Source organism: Cyanistes caeruleus, chromosome 1 (assembly GCF_971803275.1).
Source record: "Cyanistes caeruleus chromosome 1, bCyaCae1.hap1.1, whole genome shotgun sequence".
Taxonomy (NCBI): Eukaryota; Metazoa; Chordata; class Aves; order Passeriformes; family Paridae; genus Cyanistes; species Cyanistes caeruleus.
The window spans coordinates 103,481,804-103,494,368 of NC_141701.1; the positions used below are offsets into that span (position 1 = coordinate 103,481,804).

At 40.2% G+C, this 12,565-nt stretch overlaps 1 protein-coding gene across 1 annotated transcript in view; it reads right to left on the bottom strand.

The window, feature by feature from the left end:
• Nucleotides 1-5,481: 5,481 nt before the first annotated feature.
• The window catches only part of SUSD5 (sushi domain containing 5), a 41,213-nt gene continuing 34,129 nt past the window's right edge, over nt 5,482-12,565 (bottom strand). The window contains exon 5 of the mRNA XM_023919480.2: nt 5,482-8,888. Coding sequence (XP_023775248.2) covers nt 7,621-8,888 — 1,268 coding nt within the window. The 3' untranslated portion in view covers nt 5,482-7,620. The remainder of the gene's footprint in view (nt 8,889-12,565) is intronic.

Here is a 12,565-nt window from a genome sequence, read left to right on the forward strand (position 1 = left end):
GCACTCTGCTCATTGTAATTTTATGTAAGAATTGAAATTTGCTTTTTGTAACTTTTTAAAGTTGTTTACAAGCAGTTAGTTTTTTGTAAACCATCACTTCACCCCATGAAATACACTAATATTCTACTGGTGTAGCTTCTCCAATTTATCCTTAGTTTTCTCTTGTTGGAGGTATGTGTATGCTCAAAGGAGAAGTTACTGCTCTGGAGTCCCCTTTTGACCTTCTGCCTTCCAGCTTGCATAGACAGCTCCAGATTTTGTCCTCAGGAGCTCAACCAGTGATGGGGGAGTCTTCACTGCAGTTACAACTTCCTTGTGAAGGGGAAGAGAAGAGGCAGGCACTGATCTCTGCTCTGTGGTGAACAGCTACAGGAGCTGAGGGAATGGCCTGAAGCTGTGTCAGGGAAGATTTAGGTTAGATATTAAAAAAAGATTCTTCACCCAGAGGGTGGTTGGGCACTGGAACAGGCTCCCCAGGGAAGTGGTCACAGCACCAGCCTGACAGAGCTCAAGAAGTGTTTGGACAATGCTCTCAGGCATATGGTGTGATTCTTGGGGTGTCCTGTGCAGGGCCAGGAGCTGGACTCCATGATCCTTGTTGGGTCCCTTTCAGCTCATAATATTGTGTGGTTCTGTGATAGCCAGTAGCTTCAGCTTTGATACTCTTAGCATTCAAACCCAGGGATCCCACCATTAGAGTGTTGGAGATGGATGTATCCATCTACATTGTCTTTGCTTTACAGCATTTTTAGTTCACTTTTTTCTATCACCATTTACCAAACTGACTTCAGAGCTCTGCCAAGCTGTGGCTGTTCCCTTGGCTGTTTGTTTCTGTGGTGCCCTGTGGTGCTCTGGCTCCTGTGTGCTGTCTGTAGGTACTGCAGTGCAAAGCCTCAAAGGCTCCAGGAGTGATGGTTGTAATTCAGGTTCCTGAGCCCAAGGTGTTCCATGACTGTACATCCCATGTGGAAATAGCACGTGCATAAAGCTCCTAATCAGGTGTTGCCTGTTGGTGGAGCAAGTAGCATAGACTGCATGAGAGAAAGGAAGTTCCAGGACCTCTTTGTTTTGCACCCAGAATTATTTCTGTCCAGTTAAAGAACTCCATTCCCCTTTCCAGCATTGTCTGAGAGTCCTATTATGTTTTTTAAAGAGCAAAGGACATGGTAAAATACTGCCATATTTTCAGTCCACTAGTAAAAACTAAGCACGAGAGTTACCTGTTTTGTGATTCATTTGACTTCAACAGATTACAGTGGGAATACGTTTGGTGCCTCTGAACTCTGATTTTTCCTCTTCATTGAACAGTTTTTCAGTGGTTATTGCAAGTCTCTCGGGTATTATCAATTTTCTGGCAAGCTTGTGATTTGGTCTTCAAGGCTTCCTTATCTAATCCCTTCTCATGTTCACTGATTTCCTCTTGATCTTGCAGCTAAACTCCCCTCCCATTGTGCCTTTTCAGGTGGGGATTTCATGGTTTACTAAGATGTCCATCAGCCAGTGATCCATTTTTCTTAAGTCTACTTAAAGTAAGTCTGATGTCCTCTACCATTTGATTTAATTTGAGGAGGAAACTGATACTCTTGCAGCCTCGTGAGATGGCACCGTGATCCCTTTTTCATTTTGTTCAAGTGTCTGTGGATTTTCTTTCTGGCTTTCTTCATTTCCACAACGTACAGTCCCAAGCCACTTCCATCTTAATAAGTACAAGCAGTTCTCAAACCCTTGTTCTTTTCTAATGAGAAATAGCTCCTCTTCCAGTTCTTCAGTATTTATTGTGGCTTTTTTCAGCATTCTCAGGTTCTTTCAAGTGATTTTTCTTTTCCTGCTGCTATTGTTAAATGCCAACATTTACATGTGACTGTAATAACTTAGTGTCTCTTCTTCCGATCCTGCCAACTCCTCTTGGGAGGCAGTGGGAATATTCCTGCCTCCCTTCTGCCACCCCAAATTCCTGCAGTTGTGAGTTGTCAGCAGCTTCTGCCTAGCATGATGGGATATTTAGATTTGTCTCCACTTTTGGCAAGGTTTACAGTATGATGCTGATGCTCATGGAAACATCATCGTGTTGAACACACCGTGTTCACATGACAGGTTTGAGTGCAGCATTGGTACTGTATCTCTGTCCACTTTGGCGGTAGTATTGCCTGTTGTAGAGCTGTACAGCTACACTTTTTAATTACTCACATTTCTAATGACAAAGCTGGCTATTCTGGTAGCTGCTGTTGGTCTCTGATGCTCTGTCAGTACTTGCAAGCAAGTCTGCAATAATTCCCTCTGCGTGTCGTTCTGTCACCACTTGGAGGAGGATGGAGGGTGAAGTCCGTCTTTTGCAGATTTGTAGCACAGGGGGCTGCATGCATGTGAGTCCTGAGCTTGTTTTCTTGTTGAATGGGGTCCTGCATGATGGGGAGCTGCTTGGAAGCTGAAGATTAAACTGAGTCAGAACCTGTCACACTGAGGTGCATATTTGTTTAGGTGAAAAACACAACCGCTGGCTGTCAGGACAGTCTTTGTTATGCAAGAACTAAAGCTTGGGTAAAGGAGGAACATGCACAGGTTGAAAATCAGTGCATTTCACAGAATCTGCTAAGACTATAGTCCCTTTCAAATTAATGCCTACACTTACCAACAGCAATTCTTTCTAGTATTGGCTCCTTGCGAATTCATCCTCACAAATGGCAACATTTATTAAAAAAAGGAAGAAGGATGGTAGTGATTTTTCTCCTCAAAGCTTAATTTTGCTCCCATAAAAGAGCATTTCAGGCTCCATACCTCTGTGCCTCGGCAATTCCTATTGCCAGTAAAATCAACAAATACTTCGAGAATGATCAGTTCTGGCAAATTCAATGGGGATACAAATGTCCTGCTGGGCCCTTTCATTTGGCATTGCAATCCTGCAAGCAGACCTTCATTACTTCTGTTGACAAGGCATGAGCCAAAAGCAAATTCAAATTGCTCCATTTTCCAGAGCTTTACTGCTTTGGAATGCTAGAATATAAACCCAAAAGTTAGTCAGTTGCTGTTCTTAATTCACCCAAAGAGCCCATCCAATCAATGAGGTGTCATTTCTCCATACTTTCCAGAAAACCTACCCCCCCTGAAAATCTGATAGCATGTCCTGCTTTACAGAGTTCTTTCTCAGTAGACTGTTGCCATCAATACCCTCCATTTATCTTCACATCCTTTACAGCGAATTATTGGTCTGTATTGATAATGGAGGCACGCTTAGAAAATGTTTCCATTTCAAGAGAGTCTTCGTGAAAAATGGTTAAAATAGCATGCAAATTTTACAGCTCTGAAAACGGAGTTGTGATTAGACAAAGATTTGTTGGATTATAAAAGTACAAGTGTTTATTATGGCTGGTACTGAGAATAAACAGTTGCCTGCATATGCCAGCTACTATGGAAATATGTTTTTAAGTTCTAATGTGAGCTGTAAACCAAAGCTACTTCAGTTAAAAAAATTCAATACTTAAACTGTGGGGAGGAGTAGTCTGCGCCAGAGAAAACATTCTCATTTAATAATGTTTGAACATAGAGCTGTGATGCAGTTTGTAGCAAGGCAGTGAGAAAAACCCACAACTAATCCTTCATTGCAGCTGTCTGAACTTTTGGTCGCCTGCCATGCTTTAAACAGCGACTTCTTTTTCCTGGTGACTCAAGACCTGAATGACCTAGTGTGGAGAGTTTAAGCTCTATACAAAAAAGGAGTTAAGTTAGAAATGGCCAAAGTAAGTTGGGTTGCACACCCCAGCAAATCAGGGGTTTGTATCTTAAGTCCTCTTCAGTACCTAGGAGAAAATACTAAAAAAAACAGATACATTTTTATTTATTTATTTTTGGCAAGGAAATATTCAGTGGTTTAGGCATCCATCTCTCCTCCTTCCCCTCCTCTCTCTCCTTAAAGTACTGATGTTATATGGAAATGAAATTCTGTAGAGAGTTCGAATTTTGAAGTTTATAAATGCTAACCTTTCCTGTAGAAAAACTTTCTAAGTTTTCTTTGATTATTTTTAACTTTTTCTTCCCATTGATGTATCTCATGGGTCAGTCTTTTCACCATCATGAAGTAACAAATGTGCTTTTTCTTCCTGATAAATTCTTTTGCAAAGTAATGGAACTTGCTTTCTTTCAAATGGGAATATGGGAGTCAGAGAAGTAATTTTATAGGTCCATTAACTTAAAAGAAAATAAAAAAGGGGATTTCTGCCTTTGTCCCGTTCTCACTATCACTTATCTGAAAAAGGATTATACACTGAAGTATTATCCTGAGCTGGTAGAAACCCTGTAGTTTGACAAGCCTTATGATGGTATAAAAATTTCTTATTAAGGGTAATTTTTAAGTGGTCATTCATAGCTACCTATTCTGATCTTTCACAGATATGTATTATGTTTTATCATTGCATTGCAAATTATTTGGCATAAAAAAAAAAAGTTAAATCATTGAAGAAAAAAGTCAATCTATGCTGGGTCCAATGCCCATAGCAACAAATCTCCAGCATAATAGATTTTGAGGTACAGTAAGCAATAAGGCAGTACAGTACAATAAGTATATATTGTTAGGACAAGCACAGAAATTGAGGGGATTTCAGCCTGAGAACTTAGCAAACACCTAAAATGCATGAACCCAGTGTTTCTGTACAAGGGGGAGCAACCTCCTTTTGGTTGCATGGGTTTGAACCCCCAAACACTGCCAGCAGCTGTGATGTTACACCCTACAGTGTCACTTTTCAGCCTGCTGAAGTCAATTTGTAGTCTCTGTCCAGACACAGCAGCACAAGGTCTGTATGAGATGGGGGCCAAGTTAATAGGTTAACAAAGGAAAGGAGAGGGAAGGGAGATCATATCTCAGTCTTGACTCCAGTGGGCAAATTCTGACCAGCCTGTTGTAATATGTGATTTCCCTAGAACAGAATGGTACATGACTTTTATCACAGATCAATGGCTGGATGTCACCACCACAAAAGCACTTCTGATACTCCCCCCTTTTTTTTCCTCTCCTAATTTCAACATGCAGCTGGCAGTTTCAGCTTTGATTCCTAGTTAATTTATCTCCTACCCTATTTTGACTTTATCATGTTAAGATTTTGTATTTTTTGTATAATATATATATATATATATTGTTTGCCACTCCCATTATCTGTGATTAGCCAAGTTTCCCACACAGAAGGAAGTCTAAGTCAAATGTGTCATTGAAGAGCTGTTTATCTCCATCTGTTTATTAGTTTTCCAAACTCCCTGAATCATTCTGGTAAAGTGGATACTGTGAAAACAAACAAATGATGCTGCAAAGGAGGGTAGGTGTTCTAAAGCAGAACTGGGCTGGCAGTCTAAGCTAAACATGTTTTAGCTAATATTCTTAATATCAAAGTGCCTTCCACAAGAATTATGAAAGTAACAGGCCTATCTTTTCTCCATAAACTTGTGGGTAAACTGGATGATTTGCACAAGAACACAAGCACACACTTCCTTTCCTGGTGTTTTTGTAACTTGAGTTTTATTTAAATACCTCCAAAGTATTATGTTAATGTACACTTTCTTCTGGTTCATGAATAACAAGTGTCTCTAGGTCTCAGATAAGATCCTTGTACAATTTGTGTTTGTATTTTGAGTCTCATTTTTACACATTCTGTTCCTAGGACAAATAGAATTGACTTTTCATTTTGAATGATGCTACACAGAGCTGCAACACCTACTTGTACCTTTCAGTTAAACAATATTTTTAATGGACATTCCTGTGTTTATTTTTCAGCATATTTCCATGGGATCACAGATGATATGTTTTAGTTCAGTTAACAGTCTCCATAAAGCTGCTTGGTGTGAAATCCATTGTTGGGGTTTCTTTTTTAACTGCTTCAAAAAAAAATAGTTTACAACAGAAATTCTAAGTTATTTCATAGTGTAGAATGCATTAAAAGCATAAAGTCATGCATATGTCAGAGACATATTTACAAATCTGTACAGTTACTACAGCTCTTGCCAGGCAACAAGATTCATCTCTTACCCCTCTGAGGTCAGACTCTCCAAGATAACCATAGCCATTGTCTAAAAATGCTTTTTTTGCTTACCAGCCCTGAGATTGATGGCTGTATGTATGATGGGCCCAGTTCTGCACTCCATTTCATAAAGCCTACCTTCCATGGAGTTAGAGGTGATTACCACTGCGACTCAAGCCAGAATATGGAATTAATTCCACCTAGGCACCTTTTCTTACTCTTTGACTAAGGCTGAATGGCAGATGAATTTATTTCTGACCGGCAGATTATTCACAGTTGCCAGACTTCCTCTTGTTCATTCAGAAATGTAAGTAAGAAAGACCTCATACTAAACTCACACGAACTATGCTAAGGGATTCTAGAAAACATATTCCCCTTTCTTCATTTCCAGAGCTGTTGGAGATGGAACGTGCTGTTGGAAAAGCATCCGTGCTTTTACACCAACAGCCAGTCTAGAAACTGAGTGCATTTTATCAACTAGGTGCAATTTATTTCCTTCCCAGATCTGCTTTATCTTTAAAACCACAATAAGCAGCATGCAAAGGGGCTGCCCATCTCCCAGAGCCAATGTCCACCCCTCCAGCCTATGCAGGAGCAGAATGGTGAAAAATCAGTCCTTCCACAGAGTTCACATGGCAGAAGTATTACACATGGCAAAGTATTACACATGGCTTCAGTTGCCAGAGGTACTGCTGGCTGTGAATATAAGTTCAGTATCTTGGTCAGTCAACATTGTGTTCAGAAAGCAGCCAACTTTATACAGGGTTCCCCTGGAAAGTGCTTTACCAGCGTTTGGCTCTGTAATGAGAGGCTATTCATCATAACACCTGGATCCAAAGGTGCTCTGACTCCTCTCCTGCTCCTACTCAAGGAAGAATGGCACTTACCATATTCTCTGAATTCTGGGGAAACATCATCATTTCTACAGGAAGATTAGTTATAAGAATGGCATTTCTTCACTAAGGCTAAAAGAACACCTTCCAGAACAGTAGCATAATGATCCAACATTTGTGGCTTGTTAAATTCACAACATTGAAGAAAATTACCTTAGTAATCATTGCGATACTATCCATTAAAGTGTGGTAGCAAATAGTTTTTCTTTTTGAGACACATCAGGTAACAACTTGTTATGGTGGTTTATTCTGACCAGCTTGGGCAGGTGCTAAAAAAGGAGCAAACACCAAGCGTGTGGTTGCTCCAAAATCATCTTTCTTCCATTCTTCCCTCTTTCTTTTCCTCTTTTACTGAGAACAGACCAAAGAGGCCTGACCAGCCCTACCATTACATTATAAGCAGGTAACACAGAAATTAATCAATTAATTTATTATTAATAGGAGCAGAATGTAAAAGCGGAACAAATTGAAGATGTACTACTGAGCACACTGTGTCCTGCTGATGTCTCTGAAAGACCCTTGTGATAAAAATGTACAGATTCTTTAGCTCTGAAAAGTCGAATATGCTAGACTGCAATTTCAAAAGGATGAAATCTCTTCTGTCTTCTATGTTCTTCTAGCATTCTTTTTTTCTTCTGCTTTCTGCACTGCTGGATTTTAGCATCCATGAGTCATGTGTCTTCTAGCATCAATGTTTTGTCTTCCGATCTCTGCCAAAAGGCCCCTGGTTAGACTTTCTGCATTTCAATGTGCTGGTGGTGGTAGTGGTGGTAACAGTGATGTCTGGGCTGACACCTTCCATTTAGTTTATAGACAGAATTTTTCTGCTGCCGTTTTTTGAAAAACCACACTGCCAGAACAGCTGCAACCAGTAACAAGCAGAGAAGAATCACTATTATTGCTATGATAGCACCTTTACTGGACTTGGGACAATCCTCTCCTTCACATGGCTCAGAAGTGGGGATGGGCTTTTCTCCAAGGCCCTGAGTGAGACTTTCTTGCTCTGCTAAATCCTGGGACACTGTGTCAGTAATGATGTCTGGTGCAGTGGTTGCTACTTGTTCTGTGTAGGTGGTTGTGTCTCTTGGTTCTATGTATGGAGTGTAGGGGCTGACGGTCACAGAGGTTTCTGACATGGATGTTTTTGAGCTGGTTATGTCAAACAGCATCGTTGTAGTGGGCTCCTGAGTCACAGTTTCCAGAGATGTAGCTGGATGTTCCCACACGGCATCATCATAACCCCTGCTCACACTAAAGTTCTCCAGACCACTCACTGATGTAAGTGGTGCTGGTGTCTCTTTAGCCCCTTCATCGTCCACCCCTGTTGTTGCTGCCACAATCTGTGTTAGGCTCTCTTCCAGAGCTGGGCTGCCATTTCCTGATTTTCTTACTTCCACGTGATTTGGTTGATCAGTTGTGAGGATGATGTCATCTTCTGTTCCCATTGAACCATCAACTTTATCACCCTCTTCATCATCCTCTACCACTTCTTGTGTTACTGGATATCCGTCTAACCACGACTCGTCAGTGATGGCAACTGCATCCATCGCCGTCTTTGTATCATTAGTTGTGAGAATGGGTCCAATGGGGAAATCCTCACTGTCATAAAATATTTTGGCACCAGGTACACCATAGGCTGTCTTCCCTCCAATGTGGTTATCACCTTCAGAAAACTGTGCTTTAGTGGAATCATCTGTCTCTTTCTCTGATTCAGGCTCACTGAAACTTTCTGATGGAAACCAAAACAAGTTTTTTTGGCTTAGGAGTGACACAGGGGATTCAGTTGGTGCCCTGCTTCCTTTTTCAGAAATGTCTGTGTGCTGAGTAACCCCTTTGGTACTTACAGTTCTTCCTTCCTCTGAACTTTTACTGAAGGAAAGCTGTATTTGCTCCTGCTCAATTTCCTCTTTGCCATTGCCATGGTCATTCTCAGCAATAGGTATTGATCTGTCATCGGGAAAGTTATCTTCATAGTCAATGTGTGCCTCAGTTTCATCTAGAAGCATTAAAAAAGACAAAAACTCATAAGCCAACATTTAATTCTCTGGAAAAGCACTGAGCTTGTTTATTACAAAAAGCCAAGAAAAAAGATGCAATGAGAAGTGACTTCTAGGCAGTATTTTTCATTCTGTGTAATTGTTTATTTGAGAAGTGCATGGTCCTTGGGCTGATATTCAATTTCAAGGGTTTTTTTTTTAAAGAATCACAGTAGGTGTCAATGCCAGCAGCTAATATCTTATCTTTCCAGATTTAAAAATGCATATAAATAACTCACTGTCTACAGTTAGAGGACTTCCTTTGCTTATTGTTTTCTCAAACCTTTTCTCCCTTAGTAGGACTCTTTGCCAGATTTGAGGAAAAACTTCCATCTTATTCAAGCAAGAAATGTGTGTGGAGAGAACGATATAACAAAAACTAATCAATTACTAATTGGTAATAAAAAAAAAACAAAACAGAACAGACAAAACTAAAAGTTTTACAGCAATTTCATCCCATTTCAGATAGATGATTTAAAAAAAAAATTGTTCAGTACTTTATGCTTGCAAGATATCAAGGCATGTTTTTATCAGTATACTGCTTTTTTCAATCACCTTGGTGTTAGAATGATACAACACCTGGGGCCAGAACAGTATTTCTTATTCCATAAGAGCTCTTCAAAGCTGACAGGCAGACTCCACCACCAAGGCTGACACTGAGTTCTGCTGGTTTTCATCTGAAAAAAGCAAGATGCCCCCTGCAAGGCTGGAAAACCCTGTTTCAAACACTTAAAGCCACACACCTAGTTACCATGATAATTGTAATCAACTCTCAGGCTTTCAATTTTAAGGAATTAAATGTTGCCACGGGGAGAAGAGAAAAAAAAGTGACACAAAACACAGTTGGTAAAAAGACTGAGTGTAACAGAGGGGCTGATTCATTGCAAAGCTTGAGTTTGATTTAGAAATACTCAACAGACCTAGCACTCACAGAAAAATAGACTTGACTCAAAGCACAAAGCTAAATGTTTGAATTTGAATGGAATAATACATTGTAATTTATATTTCTCCAAATATTCTAAAGCCTTAGCTCAATGACAAATTTTCCAAACTGGACAGGGTGGTTGATTTTCAGTTCATGAAAGTGTTACTCCATAGAAAGTTGATGTAATTTCTGAGATTTATGCTGGCATTAAAAGTCATAAAAAATAGTGCCTTGGGATATGGAAAATAAACTGAATCATGGTGAGAATTTTTCTTTTTAAGAGGGCATTTAGTCTTTTATGAAGACAGTGAAGCAATAGACCTGGCATGACATAGGAAACAAGAAATTAACAGGAGAACCTGTATTACAGTTCACTGCATTTGTAAAGCCTTATCTTTTTTTGCCTTTTTACAGTCAGACAATTTTGAATTACATTTTCATCTGGGGCCCACCTCAATTTCCGCCTGAGTCACTTTCTCCTTGGAGACTGCTTCCCAGACTTCTGGCAGAGCCATATTTGGTCTACTCTTAAGAAAGATTAGAAATATTGTCAAACCAGCCTGACCAAAACCACTTAGCAGTGATACAGCTCACACCACCTCACTTTTTGCCAGAGCAGCTAAAGCCAGGTGCCAAAACAGAATGAGCATTTGCAAAAGGTATTTATCTTGGAATAGCATCTGGGTCTACCAGAAACCAAAGCAGTTATGCTAAGGAAGCTCAGATGTGTGACCCAAATAGCCTGCAGAGAGTTAATACCTCTGTGAAAGCTATCATGCCGGAGAGCTGGATGTTCTTAGCAGGTCCTCTCATCCCACAGGAAGTGCCAACAACAGACCTCTCTCCCTGCTGGTCCCAGTGTCCTCATCTGCTTGAGTAATCCTCTAGATCCTCCCCATCTTCTCCAAAGCAGGAAAAACTTCTGTCCCATTCAAGGATGTTTTAACAGTCAGGGGAATACAACTCTTAGAGTGGAAAGTGGCCTGGTAGGACTCTCACTTCTCTAATTAATCCTAAAATCTTTTCCAATAGTATTTCAGACTTTCACAAATGAATGGAGGATAAGTCTTAATACCAAGGCACTTTAGCAACTTATTCATGAATCTCTGCATGGCACTATCCATCACAATTCAGCACTTCTACTAACTGTCAAACTTTAGTCTCACTTTGTCCCTTCGTTTGCTTCCACTTTAGAATTTTTCTAGCTGGCTGGCACTCTCTTTGCACAGAAATGGTGCCTCAAACTATTTTATCCCCTAATCATCCAGGCTCCTGCTAGAAGTTGATATCTGGCAAGCCTGTTTCACTAAAGTTCAGTGTGTCAGAGCCTATAAGTGTCTGTGGCATGTATATGAACTGGAACATCATAATGTGAGAAGCCACCGTTTGCTAACTGTTATGGTCATTGTTTTCTTTTTTTAATTGAGTCATCACAATGGCCTCTCTTCACCTCTATGTCTCTTGTAACCTCTGTTTTTGCCACTCCTTTGCTTTCTACACTATGGTAATCCAGCTGAGGCTCAAACAGTAAACAAAAATTACATCCACGTGCTTGTGTTGTTTTCTCCAGAGCTATTTTTTACTTAGCAGTATGAATGGGCAGCTATCACTCATCACATTGACCAGTACCTTAAGTGTGAGTAGATCATTGGTGAATGCTTAGCTTTTTAGAGATTTTGAAGCTCTTTTCCTTCAGTGTTTCTCCTGCCATGTAGTTTCAGCCCTCTAGGAGAAGATCCTATGGAGGCACATCAGGAAAAACCATGTGCTTCTAAGAAAGTGCAAGTCCCCGTTCTATCAGAACATATTAAAGGTTTGTTGAACCATCAGTCGGGTCTCCATCAAACATGCTGCCTTTGGGCATGATCCTGCCTGTAGAGAAGTGAGTTGGTGTTTTCTTAATGCAGAGCTGGGGGAAGAAAAAGCCCATTGTAGTCTAAAGAGATCCTGAGATTGGAGCTCATTATGCACTGCTTGTCACCACATAAGGGAGTCTTGTTCCCTCTCACAATCAGATTGTGGCCCAAGTTGTAAAGCTGCTCTAACATATTTTCATATTCAATCTCCCGTATTTGTAGAGTTTATAGCAAAGACTATCAACATAACTAATGTTAGCTTATGGGATGCCAGAGTGAAAGCAACTATTGAGCTCTCTAACCATCAAAGGAAATACAGACCCCCTTACTCTGGAGCTTTGATTTATATGATCCTGGATTGACTTACACAGTAATAATACTCTGTTCTTTCTTCTGGGCCTCAGACCTTCAAATGGGACTTGGACTCAGTATTTAGTGGCTCTGTGTTACCATGACAATCTTCTAAGTCCACCATGAGCTTGATTTTCCAGGAATAGGCACAACTTCTGCACTTCTTTTTGCTTGCCTCCTCAGCACTTTCCAGTTCCCTGAATTTTAGTGTTGGTACTGAAGAGCAATGATCAAACTAGATTCAGCTCCACCTCTTATCCTAAAAGTTGTAGCCATTATTTTTACACATTTTTAAAACTGCTAGCAATTGGTTTAAAAGTGATTACGTCTTTCTAACTAGGCAGGTCTGGTTTTAAGAAGAGCCAGCCCTGAAATTAATCTATCCAAGATCAAAATCTTTCTATTTTTGGTCATTGTTACATCTTGACCATACCCTCTTCTGGCAGACTCAAGGATCAGTGAGTTTTTATTCACTGTCTGAGGGATTACTGAGTCTGAAATGAAC